At 43.4% G+C, this 23,297-nt stretch overlaps 1 protein-coding gene across 2 annotated transcripts in view; it reads right to left on the bottom strand.

Moving 5' to 3' along the window:
- Positions 1-23,297, bottom strand: part of RELA (RELA proto-oncogene, NF-kB subunit) — a 111,009-nt gene that overhangs the window by 4,480 nt on the left and 83,232 nt on the right. The window contains exons 6-8 of one of the 2 annotated variants that reach the window (XM_073605224.1): positions 19,319-19,450; positions 10,457-10,561; positions 75-284 (exon numbers count right to left, since the gene is read on the bottom strand). In XM_073605224.1, the coding sequence (XP_073461325.1) occupies positions 75-284; positions 10,457-10,561; positions 19,319-19,450 (447 nt within the window). Of the gene's footprint in view, positions 1-74; positions 288-10,456; positions 10,562-19,318; positions 19,451-23,297 lie in introns of both variants that reach the window. The other variant, XM_073605223.1, reaches the window with a different exon arrangement.

Below are 23,297 nucleotides of genomic sequence, written 5' to 3' on the forward strand. Positions count from 1 at the left end.
AATAGATAATTGAAAAAAAAAAAAACACACAAAAAAGAGTCACTACACACCTATTTTAAAGAAAGCCAACATACCTTCATCTGGTAGATATTGAAATTCCATAGGTTCGCTAACCTCCTTATCAGATGGCCGCCTCAACTGCATTAGGACCTTTACAGGTTGACGTATTCCTGGATCATGATAAGGCGGCGTTTTAAAAACTATAGCCACTTGTCTGTGCACATCTGCTTGAGAAAATGATCCTCGTGCCTCCCAGTTACCTACTGCAAACACCACTTCGATATCTTCTGAAAAAGACAAAACAAGATAAATTTATAGAACAAGGCACCCTTCTAAAAATAGGATTTTTATAACAGCTTGCCTGTAAAATCCTTTTCTTGGAGTACATCATGGGACACAGAGCCATAGTAGTTACCATGTGGGTATATAGGCCACCTTTAGGTGATGGACACCAGCACACCCCAAGACAGGAAGTTCACTCCCTATATATAACCCCTCCCATTACTGGAAGTACCTCTGTGTCCCGTGATGTACTCCAAGAAAATGATTTTACAGGTAAGCTGTTATAAAAATCCGATTTTCTTTATCGTAATCACGGGACACAGTGCCATAGTAGTTACTATGTGGGATGTCCCAGAGCAATGCTATCTGAGGGGAAGGAGACAAACAAAAAAACACAGGGCGCCATCAGACTTGAGGACCTATACTGCAGCCTGCAGTACACTGCGCCCAAAGGCAATATCCTCGGGCATTTTTAAATCAACCTGATCTGAATCTAGTGAATGTGTGGACTGAAGACCAAGTTGCAGCCTTGCAGATTTGAGCCATGGAGGCCTGGTGATGCACTGCCCATGAAGCACTAACAGCCCTGGTAGAGTGCTCTTTGATTTTAAAAGGTGGAATCTTCCTCTTCAAACCATAAGCTTGAATTACTTGCCGCATCCAGTTAGAAATCGTAGAATTCGCTGCTGCCTGTCCTTTCTTAAAAATCTTCAAGTAGCACGAACAAAACATTTGTTTTTCGAATCTGAGCAGTTGCTTTCAAGTAGACTTTGACTGCTCTCAATACATCCAGCGAATGCAGTGACTTCTCCTGACTTCTCCTCCGTAGAACAGGGTTCTGGAAAAAATTAAGGTAGAACAATATCCTGGTTTAGATGAAAACCTGACACTACCTTTGGTAGAAAGTTAGGATGAGGACGCAATCCTACCCTATCCTTGTGAATAATTAAATATGGGCCTTTACAAGAAAGAGCAGCCAACTCTGATACCCTTCTGGCAGAAGATATGGCTACCAGAAGAACTAGCTTCCCTGTCAAAAGGACCAAGGGAATATGTTGTATCGGCTCAAAAGGCTGTTTCTGTAATACCAACAGAACGAAATTCAAGTCCCAAGGGTGGCTTAACCGGTGGATTAAGCCGCGTTACCCCCTGTAAAGCAAGTGGTCGTTGAAACAATACCGATAAGGCCGAGGCCTGGCCTTTGATAGTACTCAAGGCCAGCTTCATCTCTAACCCTATTTGTAGAAAGGCAAGGATTCTACCTATGACATACTTTCTCGGATGCCAACACCTGGATTCACACCAGGAAACATATGCCTTCCAGATTCTATAATATATGACTTTGGAGGCCGGCTTTCTTGCATTAATCAAAGTAGATACAACTGTTCCTGACAGCCTACTCTTCCTCAGAATGTAGGTTTCAATATCTAAACCATTAAACTTAGCGCTTGTAAGGCAGAATGGAATACCGGACCCTGCGATAGCAGGTCCAGACGTGGTGGAAGGGTCCATGGGTCCCCTACCGCCATCTTTATGGTGTCTGCATACCAAGATCTTTTGGCCACGCCGGGGCCACAAGAACCACCGACTTTCTTTCCTGCTTGATCCTGCAAAGAAGTCGTGGAAGCCGCAGAATAGGAGGGAATGCATAAATCAGTGAAAACTGATCCCACGGGGTCACCAAGGCATCTGTCCCGCATGCTAGAGGATCCCTTGTTCTTGACAAAAAGTTGTCGATCATTTTGTTGAACCTGGAAACGAATAGGTGAAGGGACCATTCCCCCGGGAACAACTTCTGGCGACTCAAGTAGTCCGCCTGCCAATTTTCTATTCCTGGAACGAAGACTGCCGATAGGCAAGGAACATGATTTTCTGCTAAAGCTAGGATATGGTTTACCTCTCTGGGCCGCAAGACTTCTTTTCCCCCCCTGGTGATTGATATAAGCCACTGCAGTGGCATTGTCGAATTGGATTCTGATAGAACAAATCTGAATTCCAAGCCCTTAGGGCCAAGCATGCTGCCCGCATCGCTAGAATATTGATGGGCAAGGTCCTTTTCGGATCTGGACCACTTCCCCTGGGCAGTCGCCTCCTCCAGGACTGATCCCCAACCCGAAAGGCTGGCATCTGTTGTTACCACTTTCCATGTGACCGGTAAGAAGGATTTCCCCTTCTGCAGATTCTTGGTTAACCACCACCAACTGAGGCTCTGGCACACCCTTGGAGATAGATGCATTGGGAGGTCTAAGGCTTGGACATTTTTGTTCCAAGCGGATAGGATACTGTGTTGCAGCAGTCTCGAATTAAACTGAGCATAGGGATCGGCTTCAAACTAAGCCACCATCTTCCCTAACAACCTCATGCAAAGGCGAATAGGAGGGTCTTTCTTTGCTCTGACGACCCGGACCAGCTCCTTTATGGCGCTGATCTTTGCTTGTGGCAAAAAATCTTTTCTGGTCTGTATCTATGATCAGACCCAAGTATTCTAGCCTTCTTAATGATTTTAAGGAAGATTTCTCTAGGTTAAGAACCCAACCTAGACTTTCCAGGTAGTTGACTGTGGTGACCACGCTTTTCTCTAAGCAGGCTCCTGACCCGTCTATCAAGAGCAGGACATCTAGGTATGCAATAACCGTTATACCCTGAGCCCTTAGTCTGGCCAGAGGAGGGGCTAGAACTTTTGTGAACACCTGGGGTGCAGTGGCTAGTCCGAAAAGCAAAACTGCGAACTTGATGCATCCTTGATGTCGATTGATGCCAGAAGCTCCCCTCCTTGCAGGATGGAGACTACTGACCTGATTGATTCCATGCGAAACGAGCGGATATTTTGGAATCGGTTCAGATCCTTGAGATCTAGAATGGGTCTGACATCCTCATTTGGTTTTGACACCATGAAGAGGTTTGAATAAAACCCCAACCCCTGCTCTTCCGTGGGAACCTCCATGATCACTCTTTGAGACAAAAGCCGGTCTTAAAGCTTGAAAGAGAGACTTCTTTTTCTCTAGGTATTTGGGGAAATTTGACCCCAGAAAACGAGGAGACGGAACTCTAGTTTTTAACCCAGAGCTACTGTAGAGAGCAGCCATCTGTCCCGAAATTCTTCCTGCCGGACCCTTGAGAACTGCAGAAGTCTTCCACCCACTGGTGTGAGCGCCCCTTCATATAGAGGCCTTAGCATTTCCCTTTGTAGGTTTCCTTCCCCAGGACTTCTTCTGTCCCTGGGGTTGACCCTGAGGTTTACCCCTTGAACCTGACAGCAGAGGGCATCGCGACTGCCTAGAGGGTGACGCCCCTGGAGAAGGAGCCCATTTAAATGTAGGACGTTTATTCCTTTTCTTAATTGTCAAAAGGGTACTTATACCACTTTAAATTATCTGGATGTATTTATCCAAATCCTCTCCAAACAGCCGTTCACCATGAAAAGGAAAACAAGCCAGGAGTTTTTTGCATGGCGCTTCGGCTGACCAATTTTTCAACCATAAGATCCTAAGCATATGCACAAGTACAAGCGTCAGGTGTGAAGCCTGAAGGATAGAATCTCTAATAGCGTCAATAGCAAAACATAACGCCCCTGGTAGCTCAGCTAAATCTCGTGCCTGTTGATCAGGGATGACTTTGAGCACCTGTCTCAACTGGTCCTTCAGGGATTGACATACACCTATTGCCGCCACTGCAGGTTGAGTTACTGTTCCTGCCAAAGAAAATGAGCTTTTTAACAGGAATTCCAATCTTATCGGTTGGATCCTTAAGCATTTGAGCATTGTCTACCGGACAAGTTACATTTTTATTCACAGAGGAAATAGCCGCATCAATTGCCGGTATATTCCATTTTTTGTGAATTTTTCCTCCATAGGATAAAGTGTACAGAACTTTTTAGGAGGGAGAAAATGCTTATCTGGGTGATCCCACTCAGAATACATAAGCTGTTCCAACAATGGATGGACAGGAAAAGCATACATAGCTTGGGGAGGCTTTAGGGAACCGAAAGAAGAAGTGGATTCTTAAGCCGACTCATTTAAAAAGGTAGCTTAAATGTGGAGCGAACCATTTCAGCTTTTTTATAAGCTTATCCGCCCTGCGCTGTGATGCCTGCGCCAACGTTGCACTAAGCCACGCCCCCTTACTTCCTCACTACGCGCCCCCCCTTTTTTTCAAAAAAGGTGATGCCTGCATGTGGGCCTCCGATCAGATTGGATCGGCGTGTGTGTGTGAGGCGCGAGTGGAGGAAGAGAGCATAGGGGAGAGAAGAGCCGCCGCTGCCGAGGGGAGCGGCAAACCACCAGACCATACAGCGTTCCCCCTGCCTGCTCCTGGAGAGGGAAGAAAAAAGCATTCCCAGATGGAGAAACTTCAGCCAAATCCCCCCCTCCACCTCTTACTGGTGGCCAGGACGGATAGCTGGAGGAAGCCTTGCAGCTTCTGCTGACACAGAACGAGATCTGAAAGCATGGAAACAGGTACTTGCTCTTTACAGCCCCCAGTGGCATGACAACTATTACTGTATAGGAGAAATTCAAAGGAATTTTTTATTTTTTTTTAATTTCCTTAGAAATCTCTACTTGCCTTATCCCGCCGCAGGGTTCTGTGGTACAACCAAACAGACCCAATCTTCGCCCATCACGGCGGGCTCCATTAAAAACCTTCAAGGACTGGGGTCCCTTTTTATCAGAGTTCCACTGCCCTGGACCCGTATAGCACCCTGTCAGTAAACTTTATGGCACTGTAATCTGACCAAAGCACTGAATCCCAGGGTCCAGCTCTCAAAAGAGAAGCGTTACAGGCAAAACCTTGTTTCTTCCGTCACAAGGCCTGGATATCATCCACTTTGGCCTCAATGGCACTTTGGATGGATCCGGTTGCAAAGCTAGCACAAGCAAGGAATACTCCAGTGGAGCCTCTGCATAGCACATCTTTACTTGTGACCAACACCTAAGACACTGGCGAAAAAACAGAGGTACTCCCAGTAATGGGAGGGGTTATATAGGGAGTGAACTTCCTGTCTTAGGGCGTGCCAGTGTCCATCACCTAAAAGGTGGCCTATATACCCACATAGTAACTACTATGGCTCTGTGTTCCGTGATGTACGATAAAGAAAAATACTTTTAATAGCTCTATAATGAGAAAAAAATATATATATCTTTATAACAAACTTAAAAATTGGATTTCTTTACTTACTATAAATCAATTTTTGGACATCCATCCAAGGACATAGGAATTTAGAGACTGTCAGGCTATAACACTGGCAAAAAAAATGGATTTTATGCCATGTACAAAAATCCCATTTTTCTTTAGCATTTATTAGGGGACACAGGAATGAGGAAACTGATGAAATGTCCAAGAACAGTCTAACTAAGGGATGGGCAAAAGCAAGAAACTACTACCCGACCCACCAAAAAAACACAAAAAATTGGGGACTGAAGCGCTGCCTGGAGACATTATAACTAAAAATGGCATAAGAAGACCTGAATATTAACCTGGCGAAACGTAAAAATAATGTCTTAATCAAAGAATGGGAAGCCAGAGGGCTCTGAAACAGACTTCACAAGCAGTGATATCTGACTCTACCTTTGATGGTGCTAAGGGCCAAATGCTGGTTCAGGCCCATTTGCAAAAAAGGCCATCCCAGAGAATTTTTTCCCTGTTATAAGTTACTTGACTTGCACCAATTATTATACAGGATTTAGATAACACCAACAGTTTACGCAGCACTTTACAAAATAAGGATCAAAGTATGCTTTGTCTCTCAGAACCAAGGCTTAAACAGCCATGCCATTAAAGTCAGCTCCTGACAAGAATCTGATCAGGTCAGAATTCCAAATCCACACAGATTTCGTATTCCAGAGCTATGAGGCTCACTAGAATGTAGTTTGTCACAAATTCTGTGAAGCAGCAAAGGAAGGGTTTTAGGAGAGGCATAAGTCAGGCTGTACTTATCCCACAGAGCCACTAGAGCATCTGCAACTGCTTCTGCTAGAGGATGCTTTAAGAGAGATCAGATATAGATTCTCCAGGGGAAGTGATGAAAGCACATTTATGACCTCTGTAGTCAGAGTCAGCAAACAAATGCACCATTTGGCCAAAAAATCCTGCATGACTGGTGAAATCCTCCCAAGATGAAGCCAAGAAGGGTCATACCTGATAGAGCCATTGTAGACTCCAAAGATAGACTCCAGCAGAGGGCAAAATTAAGTCTCTCTGTATTTGGCACCTTGATGGGGAGGATCCGAGTCACACTGCGGGTAGCACTGGAGCTGTTAGTGGATTTTGATCTGAAGGCATCTGGGACAGTGGGACTATTCTGCACCAGACGTGAAGAACAATGTAGCTCGAGGTACAAGGCTATCCCTCAATCAATCACAAATCCAGCTGCTGGTAGCAGGAGAGAATCAGACTGCGGAAGGTGTCCAAGTCACTGTAGGCGGGCAGCAGAGACGAACCAAGGAGGTTTTCATGTGTCGCTTGAAGTTAAAGAGCAGCAGTGGGAAACCTCTTGTGCAACACTGAATGGCACAAAGCCTAGCTGATGACATTAACACTCAGTCCCTCAGCATTAACCCTGAGCCTGGCAGGAGTCTGGCAGTAAGACTGGCACAAAATGTGATTTAAACGGTGCCTGCAGTCCTTTGGTTTCCAATGCTCCGCTCACATGGCCTATTCACAATGCAGGGTCATACCTGGGGCATCATACATACACATTATGGCAGAAGTCTCCCTTATTGTGTCCTCATGCAGTGACAACTTCTGTTACTGTTTTTCTGGGTCAGCCATTGGGTAGCCACTGATGTGGTCAACTCCTGCAAGTGTGCGCAAGACACTCAAAATGTGAAAAAAACACTAATATTTAGCGTTTTTGCAGTGTTTAGGAGCATTTACAAGTGATAGCATTTTCGTTAAGGAGTGGGAGGTTGCTGGAGTCCTTAACCAGTAAATAGTTGGTTAAGGAGCGGGCGGGGAAACCTGCTGCCATGTCCTTAACAAATGGCTCATAAGCTGTCAGCGGGGTTCCCCGCTGACAGCTGAATGTAAACTAAACATTTGCCAGCAATAAAAAAACTGAGGAAAAAAAACAAAAAAAAAAAAAAAAAAAAAAAAACACACAGCGCGGGGTCCCCCCCCAACCCATACCAGGCCCTTTCAGGTCTGGTACCGATGTTAAGGGGAACCCCGCTATTTTTTTTTTTTTGGCGTGGGGTTCCCCTTAAAGTGCTTTTTTATTTTTTCTGATCATCGATGGCGGGCATCATGACCAACGATGGATCTACACACCGGGGGACATTGTCCAAAGGAATTATCAAAAACAGTTTTTATGTAATTGTTTAGATGACATTCAGCTGTCAGTGGGATGAGTCATCTGTTAAGAATGTGGTGACAGGCTTCCCGGCCAACTCCTTAACCAGCTATACGTTGATTGTTGAGGACGCTGGCTAAGGAAAACGGTTAACAGCGTTAAACGTTTTTCTTCTGCTGGAAAAACGCTCAAAAAAAACCCCCCCAAAAAAAACAAACCTCTAGAACTTTTTTTATGCTTCTAGATGCTGAAGCTTAAAAAACACTTATAACCTAAAGTAGTGTGAATGGACACATATGCCACCATAATCATCACTTATTTATAAGGGTGTTATGCTCCCTAGTGCTGGAGTTGGCACAGTGTTCTCTAACCCTTTCGCTGCCAGGCCCTGAGCTCCTCTTTTAGGCTCCGTTCACACAGAGGCAATTTGAATCACAGTTGGAATTCAGAGACATACACCCACATGGATGTTAAGTTGGGAGCAGTGGCTGTGTCGATGCAGCCGCTGCATCCCAATTAGGGGTGCAACGGATCAAAAAACTCAGGGTTCGGATCATTCCTCGGATCAGGAGTCACGGTTCGGATCATTTTCGGATCAACAAAAAAAAATCTCCCCCACTGCTGCAATATCCACGTCATCTCCCCCACTGCTGCAATATCCACGTCATCTCCCCCACTGCTGCAATATCCACGTCATCTCCCCCACTGCTGCAATATCCACGTCATCTCCCCCACTGCTGCAATATCCACGTCATCTCCCCCACTGCTGCAATATCCACGTCATCTCCCCCACTGCTGCAATATCCACGTCATCTCCCCACTAATATCCACTTCTCCCCCACTGTAATAATATCCACATCTCCCCACATCTCCTCACTGTAATATCCACATCTCCCAATAGAAGCCGGCCGCCAAGCAGGACCGCTCAGATCCACGATGAGGGATTAAAGGGTGATGACGTCAGCGTGCGCCGCCGCCGGGTGTACCAAGATGGCCGCCGCTCCGGAGCTAGGCCGTAGCCACGCCCTTTCCTAAGCCCGAGGCAGCAGCGCGCTCCGCGGAGCGCATGTGTACCGATCCGAACAGGGTGAACCGTTCGGATCGCTGAAGATCCGTTTCACCCCTAATCCTAATTGATATGGATCAAAATATTACAGCACACACATGCAAAAAATCACATTCAACTTCTGACACCTGAACATTTTCAAATATGGGTATTTGGTCAACACCGTATTGCTATATGGTGCTTAAGCCCACTTACTGCAACAAAGGTACTTCGTCGCAGTAAGTGGGCTTAAGCAGCATATAGCAATATGGTGTGACCAAATCCCCATATTTTTGAAAATGTTCAGGTGTTTTAAATAGCCTTGCAGGAGTTAAATGTCATTTTTTGCATGTGTGCGCTGTAATATTTTGTTCTGTTTTATGGTCTTATGGCTGCACCATCTTTAATGCATCTTTTAGGGTGTACCGCCCAAATACTTGGTAGCCAGTTGATATGGATGGGACTGCCTGCATGAATACCTGTGCAGCCAGTGTCCCCAAAATGACATCAATGGGACTGCCTGCATGGCGATGCACAGAATATCTGTGCATCTAAACATGGCCTCGCTGTATTATAACCTCGTGAACGAGGCCTTTGGCCTTGCTTAGACTAGCAGTTAGGGGCAGCAAAAATGTGTGGTTGAGCTGATCAGGCTCTAAAGACTAGGGAGATTTAGACACATGCCTTAACACAGCCTATGTTTATTTACTTCTTAAATGTTTTATCCTTTTGCACGGGTAATTTTTTTTTTTTGGGGGGGGGGGGGGGGCTTTGGGGAGACATCAGGGGTCTAAACAGACCTCTGTCATCTCTGTTTTGAAACCGAGAAAGGGACATTGTGTACAGATATAACAGTTTAATTGAAAAACTGACACATAGTAAACACAGTTTACTATATGTCAATGGTGAACGAATACAGGAACGATCTGTACTGATTGCGGACTGTATTCCTTCAGGAAAGGAAGAGAGGAAGAGGGCTGGTCTCCATTCTGACAGATCTGTCAGCGGCTGCTCCATGCTGACAGATCCATTAGTGGCTGCAGCTGACAGGAGGAGGATAAGGGAGAGCAGGCCAGCAGCTTCAGGGGGCAGGCACTAAAGGAGTGTTTGGATCCAAGGTCGGTGTGAGTGCAGAGAAGGGAAGCAGAAAGCTGAGGGGGGGGGGGGGGGGGGGGTTGGGCGGCCTAAGGGCAATTTAGATCACAGCACAGGAGGAGGATGAGGAGCGGCAGGTGACACAGCACAGTGAAGCGGCGGGGTGTGAAAATTTAGGTAAGTGGATTTGATCAGTGGCTTATCAGCCATTGATTCAGCGCTATCCGTTGCTGCTGAACAATTCTGCTATAAGTTCATGATGTCACTGAAGCAGAGGAAGAATGCAGGGGTACGTAAGGCTTATGGACCTAGCCAGCTAGAAGCAGTGCTTTAGGTGTGTGTGCGCTGCACGGACCTGGCAGCAAAAGGGTTAAACTGCAATACTGTCTCAGATGAACTTGTCCCTATACCTGCTAATATGTCACCTAATTTATAACAAAGATGTGCGCAATTCATATATTTTAATCAAGAGCTGTGACACATTTGCAGTTAACCTTTGCAGCGCGAGTGCTGCAAGGGAAGACTTTTAGTTTTCCCGGAGTTCAGCTTTAAGATCAGTATATCTACATCTCTCTGTAGCATATACATTTACAGGAACCATGTAGTATTCAGGTGGTGCTCCCCTGGATTCCATTCTCCAAAAAGTGGGAGCAATTAACCTTAATTGTTCTGTTGACAATTAACAAAAGTTAACAATGTAGTCAAAATGCCATGATTTTTACAACCATTAGTCCAATAGTGTTTACCTTTTTGCACTTTATCACAGAGTAAAAAGATTTCATCTCCACCTAAACAGGTACCAGAATTCTTGTTAACTCGGCATATCTTCAACTCAGCAGTGTTCGGAGCTCCTAAAGAACAAAAAACATATACAACACAAAAAACAGTGTCACAAAGAGGGAAGTTAATAGACATTTGCAACATGCCTAAGCATTTAACAAAGTATTAATAAAACTTAGTACTTTTGTCTATTAAATCAGCTCCAAATGTTCTCACAGTAGGGAGGTACTGTCCCAAGCAGTAAAACAATCCAACAAGGGCTTGTGTTGATGTGCTGAATGCTTTCAGGGGCATTCAGCCTGCATTTGAGATCAGTTTGTAATGTGCTTGAAAAGCACCATGACAAGTTCTTCACAGGTGAGCCTAAGCTGCACTGAGCGGGTTTTGTTTTTCGAATTGACTTGTATTGGGAAAAAAGGAGCTTTGATGCAACTAAATGCTCATTTACACAAGCCCTGCTTCTGGTTTCCTGAGTCCTCGGTTTTTAATCTTGGCACATACAAGGCAATACTGCCCAATGCTTGTGCCAGCACTACCTATTGATCGTGTCATAATTAATTTTGTAATGCATGTCAAAATGAAGATATAGATTAAAAAAAGGTAATGGTTGCTGGTGGAAAGAAAGAACATACAGATTTTTTCAGAAGCACAGAGGCAAGATCTCTGCAGCAGTGCTTCTGGCTATTTACCACAGCCGCTGTCAATGAAGACAATACCCCAAGCAATATTCCTTAAAATAAAATTCCAGTCTGAATCTAGCAAGTCTTAAAGGCCAAGTTTCCTTTTTTTTTTCTTCTAAATTCGAGCTCCCCTATGTACCAATATAGCATTAATGTACTACTTTTGCAAAAATAAAAACAGCCTCTCATTAATTCTACACCAGCTTACCTAACTTTCTTCATAGCCGTTTAAACACACTGCTCGATTAGTTCTGCCTTACTTCCTGGTCAGACTTGATGAATTTATCATGTTCTCTTGAGCGTCAAAGAATAAGGCTGAGGGCATCTGTTGTAACTGCTCTAATAAAAAATGGGTTCATATCTGTTTGTTTTGTTTAGTGAGCAATAATCTGGCCAACAGACATGGCAAAAACAGCTGACTGCAGGGGCAAAGGAGGGCTTCAAAGTGCATATCAACAGAATCCTAAAAAGAGGGAACATCCTTAGTAGAAATTGTAAGGTGTTCATGGATTTCTGAAATAGCAGGATCTACTACCAAAACAGCCAGTTTCGTCTAAAATTCTTTTTCCATAGGAGCAAAAAATGTAAGGAGTCAGTATGCTTCAGTACTAATCCTCATTATATAATGCGCATTCAGGTTGTGCATGGATAGTGTGCATGGATAGTAAAAGTCTTTTTATTTTGAAAGCCGCTTAGTGTGCTTTGGATAATCAGATGCTGCTAGGCAAAGACTAGTTTACACTGTCAATCAAGTAAATGTTAAGAAGCCATAAATTGTGGTTGAAAATGCTCTACAGATTTGGCTACAATATCTGTGTCTACTTCACTTTCCTCCGTTTCATCCTCAAACAGGTTAGGTAGTTTCATTTCTGATTCATAAACAAAGTCAGAGGGGAGATGAGCAGTGTAGAGTTTTTGGGCTTTGTGCTGAAAGTTTTCTGAAGAATTCAGACACAGTGGCAGAGAATCCAGCTTCTGAGAGACAGGCTGGGTGGTGTGCACCTGGAAGAAAGCAGGAGTCAGAAGAGGGGAGCAGTGTCATAATAGGACATTGCTCCATGACAAGAACAGCCATCACAGTCAGCGGCATTTTAGTGGGCCATCTACAGAACGTTAGTCAGCCCTTTTGTCCCAGATACCTTGAGCCTGTGATCTGCCATTGCTAAGTGAGAACAACCCCAGTGGAGTACTCATGGAATGGATAAGAAGGAATAAGGAGTCATTATAACCCAGGTGATGAGCTTTTCCTGTGACTGTGTCTCTGTAGCAGAGGGCAGCAGGAGGTACCACAAATATTCTGTGTACATCTTTGATGGGTATGGTGGGGAAAAGTGTCAGCTGGGAGGTGTGTCGAAAACACCAAAAACAATAGAGACAATTACAGTATAACAAGTAATAACACAACAAGTGAATGACTCCCTATTCCTTTGCTTTTACAACTGCATTGTGTGCTATGCTGTGGTCTATTAACTAGGAACCAGTCAACCAAAATACAAGAAAACCCTGCCTTGCCTTCTCCAGGTCACTGGGCCCGTTTGAGGACAAGGCTTCACCAATCACAGTGGGCAAATCTGAGGGGAATTCCAGGGTACAGAAATCATAAAGATGGACCACAGACCTGAACCTGTATAGCAACTGTGGCTAACATGCATTGCACATTGTGCCAAGATGAGCACGGAACACAGTATACAGTGGCTGAAATAAACATTACATGCTGGCCCCACGCAGTGGTGTTTGGTTACCATCACAAAGGTATAAACACAAAAAAGAGTAACGACCTGGAGACTGCTAGATAGCTCAGGGCAATAAGCAGTCAGGTCTCAATAGCAGTTTTAGAAGAAAAAAGGTATGGTTTAAAAAAAAATAAAATAAAAACGTTCTGCAAATAAAGGACACTAATAAAAACAAAAAAAAAAACAAAACAAAACAAAAAAACACAGTAGGTGCAGATAGAGTGCCTTTGAAAAAGTATTCATACCCCTTGACATTTTCCACATTTTGTCATGTTACAACCAAAAACATAAATGTATTTTATTGGGATTTTATGTGATAGACCAACACAAAGTGGCACATAATTGTGACGTGAAAGAGTGGCGTGCATTTGTATTCAGCCCCCCCGAGTCAATACTTTGTAAAACCACCCTTCACTGCAATTACAGTTGCAAGTCTTTTTGGGTAGGTGTCCACCAGATTTGCACATCTAGGAGTTAGACATTTTTGCCCATTCTTTGCAAAATAGCTCAAGCTCTGTCAGATTGGATGGAGAGATGGAGACCAACAGCAATTTTCAAGTCTTGCCACAGATTCTCAATTGGATTTAGGTCTGGACTTTGGACCATTCTAACACATGAATATGCTTTGATCTATTCTAAACCATTCAATTGTAGCTCTGGCTCTATGTTTAGGGTCATTGTCCTGCTGGATGGTGAACCACTGCCCCAGTCTCATGTTTTTTGCAGCCTCTAACAGATTTTCTTCTAAGATTGTCCTGTATTTGGCTCCATCTATCTTCCCATCAACTCTGACCAGCTTCCCAGTCCCTGCTGAAGAAAAGCATCTCCACAACATGATGCTGCCACCACCATGTTTCACTGTGGGGATGGTGTGTTCAGGGTGATGTGCAGTGTTAGTTTGCTGCCACACATAGCGTCTAGCTTGTAGGGCAAAAAGTTCAATTTTGGTCTCATTTTACCAGAGCACCTTCTTCCACATGTTTGCTGTGTCCCCTACATGGCTTCTTGCAAACTGAAAACCGGACTTATGGCTTTTTCAAAAATGGCTCTTGCTACTCTTCCATAAAGGCCAGATTTGGCTTTCTTGCCACTCTTCCATAAAGGCCAGATTTGTGGAGTAAACGACTAATAGCTGTCCTGCGATCTCTGTAGCTCCTCCAGAATTACCATGGGCCTCTTGGCTGCTTCTCTGATTAATGCGCTTCTTGCTTAGCCTGTCAGTTTAGGTGGACGGACAAGTCTTGGTATGTTTCCATTTTCAGATGATGGATTCAACAGTGCTCAGAGATGTTCAAAGTTTGGAATATTTTGTTTTTATAACCTAACCCTGCTTTAAACTTCTCCACAATTGCATCCCTGACCTCTCTGGTGTGTTCATTGGCCTTCATGAAGCTGGCTGTTCACTAAGGTTCTCCAACAAACCAAGAACAGCTGCATGTATACGGAGATAAAATTACTCACATGCACTCTATTTACTAATTAGGTGACTTCTAAAGGAAATTGGTTCCACTAGATCAGTGGTTCTCAACTCCTGTCCTCAGGACCACTAACAGGCCAGATTTTAAAGTGGATGTAAACCAGAATTTTTTTTTTTTATGTCATAATGTAGAGTATAAGATTTCCTATCATTTGAGCCCAGTCTTGCCACACAGAGTTAATCCAGCTCCGAGCAATCCTCTTATTGTTCCGTGAGATAAATCTTGACAAACAGAGAAAAACTTTGTCAAATCCTCCCCCTTGCTGTGAGTGACAGGTGATTTACATATGTCGTGCACTAGCCTAAGACATGCATTATTTTTTATTTCCCACCCCCACGCCTTTCTTCAGCAGCTCTGCAAGGATTGGCTGCTCCACACCTCAGCATGATTTGGCATGCTGAAGTCATGTGGTTACTTTCCTGTCTTTTCACTGGATGTTAGAGATCATAGCAGAAGTTCAGTGTAAGAAACACACAGGAGAAAATGCATATTGACAAGGGGATTGTAGAGGTGGGCGGGGAGTCTACTGACATCACGACTCCACCCACCGAGCTCCAGTAAACAGACCCACCCACAGAATATGCAGTTTTTCGGCTCTCATAACAGACAGAGGGGAGACATTTGACAGGTAAAGATACATGCAGGAAGCATGTATATCCTTATAGATAACCCCTATGGCAGTAGTTTAGAAAAGATGACATTGGGTTTACATCCACTTTGAGTACAGTAAAACCTTGGTTTGAGAGCGTTTTGCAAGACAAGCAACATTTAATACATTTTGACTTGATATACAAGCGATGTCTTGGTATACAAGTAGCGTCATGTCACAGCTGAGTATAAAAGAGAAGAGAGGCGCCTCTAAGTGTAGCAATATGGTTACATTTAATGAAGGTACAACATTTAGCAACATATTGCTACATTTAGAGGCGCCTCTCTTCTCTTTTATACTTTGTAGCTCCTGCTGGATTTTGCTTCTAATCCCCTTATGGAGGCTTCCATTTGTGGATGGACATTTTATGGTTACCAAATTGTTCACATTGCTATAATCTTTTTATATGGACTATAAACTGAAGCACCTATGAATAAATGGCTGTGGAACGAATCATTTGAGTTCCCATTATTTCTTAATGGGAAATACGCTTTGATATACAAGTGCTTTGGATTACAAGCATGTTTCTGGAACGAATTATGCTTGCAGTCCAAGGTTACTGTATTACCTTGGGGAGATGCAGACTAGAATACTGCAATCACCGAGCAGCAAATGATATCACCTGTGATGTATTTCAGTTATCTTGCAAACCTGGCCTGTTGTGTGGGTCCTGAGGACAGGAGTCGAGAACCACTGCACTTAGATTTTAGTTAGGGGTATTAAGGGGGCTGAATACAAATGCACGCCACACTTTAGATATTTGTAAAAAATGTTGAAAACCATTTATCATTTTTCTTCCACTTCACAATTAAGTGCTACTTTGTGTTGGTCTATCGCATTAAAGCCCAATAAATACATTTACGTTTTTGGTTGTAACATGGCAAAATGTGGAAAGTTTCAAGGGGTATGAATACTTTTTCAAGGCACTGTATATGAGAAGGCATCATCACCTGAAGCAGTGGCAGCCCGTGCATTGTGGACGCCCCCCCCCCCCCCCCCCCCCCCACCATCCATGCACCCGGCCCCTTTCAGGAAGCCGGACGCATGGATTCCTATGACGGGGGTGGTATTTTTTGAAGCACGTGATTAGAACCAGAGGCTCTAATAGGCTTTTAAATAGGGTGGGCTCGGGGCGCAGAGTGCGCGCCCTGATCCCACCCAATTGTGTGACCATAGCGAATAAATTTTCTCTATTTTCACACTAATCTTCCTCCCCGCTAATCAGGAGGCAGGACGTGACGTCAGACCTGCTTCCTGATTGGCCAAAGCGCCAGGCCACCCTATTGGATGCCTGGCGCTTAGGAAGAGGAGCGAGGAGCGAGGAGACTCGAGCTGAAGCGGTCGTCACCGCCACTCTGAGAGGTAAGACCCCTCGGCTGCATCCCACCCCTGCATCCGCGCGCATGGGGGGGGGGGGGGGGGGGGGGTGCAAACCCCACGAGTGGAGTGGAAATCAGTAAGCACAAGTGGCTCCATATGATGGGCACTGTGGCTGCATATGATGGGCACTGTGGCTGCATATGATGGGCACTGTGGCTGCATATGATGGGCACTGTGGCTGCATATGATGGGCACTGTGGCTGCATATGATGGGCACTGTGGCTGCATATGATGGGCACTGTGGCTGCATATGATGGGCACCAGCCGCCACTGATCTGAAGGTAGCCTGCATACAACCCATGCCTCCTGTATGTTTAAGATACAGCTATTTCTGGAGATTATCAATAAACCAATTATTAAAAGACAGGCTAAATTCCAAAAATGAAGATATTTTGCACACATTAAAATGACAAATTTTTACAAAATTAAATTCTTTATGAAAACTGCAAACACTAAGTAGTAACAATAGGCAAACAGATAGCTCAGGCAGCCATGGTCATAACTGCGGAACCTACCTCAGTCAGCATTTCAGTAAACACACAGTGAGGGGAAAAAAGTATTTGATCCCCTGACTATTTTGTATGTTTGCCCATTGACAAAGAAATGATTAGTCTATAATTTTAATGGTAGGTTTATTTTAACAGCGAGAGACAGAACAAAAATATCTATTCATTTTAATGAGTGAAATAAGTGTTTGATCCCTTATCAATCAGCAAGATTTCTGGCTCCCAGGTGTCTTCTATAAAGGTAACGAGCTGAGATTATGAGCACTCTTAAAGGGAGTGCTCCTAATCTCAGCTTGTTACCTGTATAAAAGACACCTGTCCACAGAAGCAATCAGATTCCAATTTCACCACAATGGCCAAAGAGCTGCTGAAGGATGTCAGGGACAAGATTGTAGATCTAGGCAAGGCTGGAATGGGTTATAAGACCATCGGCAAGCAGCTTGGTGAGAGGGCGACAATAGTTGATGTGATTATTCGCAAATGGAACACACAAAAATTAACTCAATCTCAATCGGTCTGGGGCTCCATGCAAGATCTCACCTCGTGGTGTTTCAATGATGATGAGAACGCTGAGGAAGCAGCCCAGAACTACACGGGAGAATCTGGTCAATGATCTCAAGGCAGCTGGGACCACTGTCCCCCTGCTCAAGAAAGCACATGTACAGGCCATCTGAAGTTTTCTAATGAAAATCTGAATGATTCGGAGAACTAGGTGAAAGTGTTGTGGTCACATGAGACCAAAATCAGGCTCTTTGGCATAAACTCAACTCATCGCCATGACCCCAAGAACACCATCCCCACTGTCAAACATGGAAGTGGAAACATTATGCTTTGGGGATGTTTTTCTGCTAAGGGGACAGGACAACTTCACTGCATTAAAAGGGAGGATGGATGGGGCCATGTCCAGTCAAATCTTGGGTGAGAACCTCCTTCCCTCAGCCAGGACATTGAAAATGGGTTGTGGATGGGTATTCCAGCATGATAATGACCCAAAACACACGGCCAAGGCAACAAAAGAGTGGCTCGAGAAGAAGCACCTTAAGGTCCTGGAGTGACCTAGCCAGTCTCCAGACATTAATTCCATAGAAAATATGTGGAGAGAGCTGAAGGTTCGAGTTACCAAACGTCAGCCTCAAAACCTTAACGACTTGGAGAGGATCTGCAAAAAGGAGTGGGACAAAATCCCTCCTGAGATGTGTGCAAACCTGGTGGCCAACTACAAGAAATATCTGACCTCTGATTGCCAGCAAGGGTTTTGCCACCAAGTACTAAGTCATGTTTTGTAAAGGAGTCAAATATTTATTTCACTCATTAAAATGCAAATCAATTTATAAAACTTTTTTGAAATGAGTTTCTGGATTTTTGTGTTGTTAATCTGTCTCTCACTGTTAAAATAAACCTACCATTAAAATTATAGATGGATCATTTTTTGTCAGTGGCAAACGTACAAAACCAGCAGGGGATCAAATACTTTTTTCCCTTACTGTATCATGAAAAAAGAAGCTGCCTTGCCTATGATGTAAAATCCATGCACTAGGGCAGCAAATGTTTTTGAAGTTCAAAAAATGCTTATTGTATACATATTATTCTCTGCATGGTCTAACCATACTAGCAAGCAGCCTCTTTTTTCGTGAGATTATGGGGTGCACGGCATTATCAAAAGGCCCTCTAAAATGTGTTCATATAAATAGATTTTTTTTCTTTGCTTATAAAGGATAAGTTAATCCTTAGTAACATGTTACACACTTATATTAGGGTGTAAACATGTAACATGTTACTAATGAAGCAGCCCCGATCCCCCACTGACGGCAGGCGGGGGATCTTCTCCCTGCTGTCACATTTGAAAAACCGCGTGGCTGTGCAGGGCTCCGCCTACACAGCCATATTATTTCACAGCAATCTATGAATGAACTACAAGTAGTTGGCTCGTAGTTCATGGACACTACCTGCAGCTGAGTAACTGTCTGCCCATATGGAGATACAGGCAGACAGTTACTGGAAGTCTATAGAAGCCTGACATTGCACTCCAGGATCTACTTATCACGGGTACAATTCTTTGCAAGCTCCATTGTAAAAAAAAAAAAAAAAAAACACCAAAAAAAAAACTATATAATTAAATATATATATATATATATATATATATATATATATATATATATATATATATATATATATATATATATATATATATATATATATATATATATATATATATATATATATATATATATATATATATATAATTCTCAACAGCAGCACATTTGTTTAACCCGCAAAATAACATGCATTTATTTATTTTACGAAACGTGAACTAAGCCTTTAAAATGCTTGCAATCTGCAATAGGGATAGGTTATAAAATATGCCATTAATATTTTGTAGATTTTATAAAGATCAAGCTTACGGTTGTCATATATAGGATGAGAAACCACAAACGGCAAAGGAATCAGGCCTCCACTTGGGTCACGCATGTACACTTGGAAGCAAAGGCACACTGTATTCAGGTCAAAGTCAGACTTGAGATCTTCTACAGATACTGAAAACAAAATCACAACACATGCAAGAATTTATTATAATATTGATCACACCACAGATACATACACACCTAAATCCAATAACTTAAACAGGAGTCAATGTTGTTTAGACCTCCACTCCCAACTTTCTGCACTTTTTATCCCTTCTTAAACTGCACTGATGGGAAAAAAAAAAAAAAAAAAAAAGACAAAAAGGAGACAAATTTCATAAAGTAACTTCTGTGCAAACTCAATTACTCAATGAAAAAAAAGTTTTGCTTCAAGAAGTTTCACTTTAAAGCATTTTATTAAGCTGCAGGCAGCACACACACTTCGTGGTCTTCTTTAAAAGAGACATATGGGTTTTGTTTTTTTTCCCCCCCCCTTTTATACTTCCTTAGGTGGATGTAGCATCGGTCTGAAGCTGCATCTGTCCCCCTGGTATCTCTACACTGAGAACCGAGCCATCAAATATGGCAGATGGCTCTGTTCTCACAGATCTGAGGAGAGCTGCTGACCGTCAATCAGCAGCTCTCCTCTTGGATCTGTGAGAACGGAGCCATTGGCGATATTCAATGATGAAAATAGGTCACAGAAGTGCAAAACGAATCGCACTCCTGTGACCCGTAGGAGAAGCCCAGCCAAACGAGCTCAGGCTGGACTTCTCCTTTAACTCTGTGATTAGACAGTGTTCAGTGTATCATTACTAGTAGGAAGCAGAGTGAGAGCAGAAGGGCTATCTGTGCAAAGTGATTTTTTTTTTTTTTAATTGATCAAGCCAGGGATGTGAATGGCAGAGAACTGAAATGTGACTTTCTACCCAGGAGTGTCAAAGTTGAATTCTCCTAGGCCAAGCTCAACCTCTGGTACCCTCCTGATACTTTATGCAGGATATTGCTATGGCACTGTCTAATGCAGTGGTTCTCAACTCCAGTCCTCGGGACCCACCAACAGGCCAGATTTTAAGTATTACCTTGGGGAGATGCAGACTAGAATACTGCAATCACTGAGCAGCAAATGATATCACCTGTGATGTATTTCAGCTATCTTGCAAACCTGGCCTGTTGGTGGGTCCTGAGGACTGGAGTTGAGAACCACTGGTCTAATTGCACCCGGACTCTGTGACCTTGTAAAAGGGGGTCCAGTGTCAAGAGTTAATTTGATGGCCCTCATTATCAGAAGGTTAGGAGTGTGGACTCCTCAGGGGGGCCAGATCGCCTGGACAGTTAAAAAAAACCTTCTGCCTTTACAACCCCTTTATCTTAATGCATTATATGCATTAAGATAAAAAGCCTACTACTGTGTGCAGCCCCCCGCAGCCCCTCTAACACTCACCTGAGAACCCTCTCTGTCCAGCAATGTCCACCAGTGTCTCAGCCGCCCAAGATTCTCCCTCCTGTTTGGCTGAGACACAGCAGTGGAACCATTGGCTGCGGCTGCTGTCAAAGTCAGATAGCCAATCAGGAGAGGGGGGCGGGGCCAGGCTCTGTATCTGAATGGACACACGGAGCTGTGACTCGGCTCGGGTGCCCCCATAGCAAGCTGTTTGCTGTGAGGCACTGAACAGGGGGGAGGGGCCAGGAGCACAGAAGAGGGACCTGAGACGAGGAGGATCCGGGCTGCTCTGTGCAAATCCACTGAAAAAAGAGCAGGTAGATATAACATGAATGTTTTTGGGGTTTTTTTGGGGGGGGGGGGACACAAGACTTTACAATCACTTTAAGGAGTTGTAAACTCACCTTCAGCCAATATGGCTGGCTGCCGTTGTTGCTACCTTTCGGGGCATGGGAAGAAATGACTTTCAGAACACCAGGGCAGAGTTGGAGATCCCTCATGCCAGAGAGTGATCTGTTTGTCCCAAAATGTGAGGCTGCTGAAATTAAAAGAAGTACAGCCAAAGCTCGTACTCAGTTTTAGAGCAGTTGGGGGACTGATGCTACATCTAGCTAGGCAAGTACGATTCTAAAAAGAAACAACCCATTCCCATGCTTCTCTTTTACGTGACCTGGGTGGATTTTGCCAGTCTTTTAGTGCCCATAGGGGCTTGTTTCAGCTGTGAAGAATCAAGTGCTGATTGATTGGCCTAGTGTAAACTAGTCTTTGCCTGTGTGCCCACGGTGGAGAGCAAATGTCAAGAAGCCATAGCTGGTGGCTCATAAAATAAACGTGCCTGCGCTGAAAAAACATATATCCCAATAGTTGGGAGGTGCATATATAGTGTAAACCTATACTACAATATTTCAATAATAATAATAATAATAATAAAAAAAAAAAAAAAAAAAAAGCTAGTAATATATAAATTATAAAATAAATACAATCCTTATATAAAAATATCCCATAAAGTGCAACATGCAAGAAAACAAAACATATCTGGGGTATCTGCACGTGATCCCTGTGCCGAATACGCGTCGGGGAGGGGTAGGACGGAGCTGTCAGCAACAGGGGTAGATGAGGAACGACACACCGCACGCCATACAAACGCTTGTTTTATACAAACACTCTCTGGAAAGATTGGTGCACTCACGCACCTACATATTGTGAGTACCCTTCTGGAGGGAAGTTTTAATATATTTTAAATAAATCCCTACTGTATCACACTATGGAGCTTTTTCTTTCTTGTATGTGAAACTATCTGATGACATCTGAGAGTGGTGGAGTTTATACCAGCATACCCTGTATGAGCCCAAGGGGTGGCTACAATGCGTGTTTAGACACCGTTAAATTACCGTGTCACACGCTCAGAGGTGAGCGCAAGCACAAGTGGGGGGTCACAGGAGAGCACTGAAGCATGCTGGATTGTGAACACCATTAAGGAGGAGCACGAGGAACACTGTTTTCTGTGGACACTACTTATTTGCACTTTATGTGTTAATATCAATGAATTGAACTTTTTAAATGTGGACACTTGATTTTGCACTTTGATCTTATATTTATAACCACATATGTTTTGTTTTCTTGCATGTTACACTTTATGTGATATTTTTATATAAGGATTGTATTTATTTTATAATTAATATATTACTAGCATTTTTTTTTTTTTTTTTTTTTTTATTATTGAAATATTGTAGTATAGGTTTACACTATATATGCACCTCCCAACTATTGGGATATATGTTTTTTCAGCGCAGGCACGTTTATTTATATACTTTTTGGTTTACGCACGCAATGAAACGTGGTTAGTGTTTGCAGCTTATCTATATTTGTTTCACCTCACAGAGGCATCAGTCCATCTTTGGCTCACAAGACCCCCACATAATTAGTCATAAAATTTGGGTGTTGGAAAATCCTCTGCAGATACTGCTACAATATCTGCATCTACTTCTCTCTTCTATTTCATCCTCAAACAGGTTAGGAAGTTCCATCTCTAATTCATGAACAGTCAGGTAAGAGAGAGAGGCAGGGCAGCTTTTTTTAGCCTCTGGAAACCCAAGGTTCTAAGAGTGCCAAAAGTATTCTGAATAATTCGGACATAGTAGCAGAAAGGTCTACTTTTGTCAGACTGGCCACATGGTGTGCACCTGACAGGGAGTTAGAATCAGAGGAGGTAAGCAGTTTCATAGTAGGATATTGTTCTGGGACAAGGATCAGCTATTACCCGAAGCAGTTTATGGAATTTCCTGTAGGCCATCAGCAGAGCACATTCTTCGTCTTTATTGTTCCAGTACCAATTCCCCTCCTCGTGTGATCCACCATTGTGAAAGTGAGTTACTCACGGAATGGATACAAAAGGAATATAGTTTTGAATGTCTGGAATGCAGGAGCTGCTATAATCCAGGTGCTACTTATAGCGGGGGTCCACCCACACCGCCAAAAAAAAAAAAAAAAATTAAAAGCCAGCAGCTACAAATACTGCAGCTGCTGACTTTTAAT

This window comes from Aquarana catesbeiana, linkage group LG11 (genome assembly GCF_042186555.1).
Source record: "Aquarana catesbeiana isolate 2022-GZ linkage group LG11, ASM4218655v1, whole genome shotgun sequence".
NCBI lineage: Eukaryota > Metazoa > Chordata > Amphibia > Anura > Ranidae > Aquarana > Aquarana catesbeiana.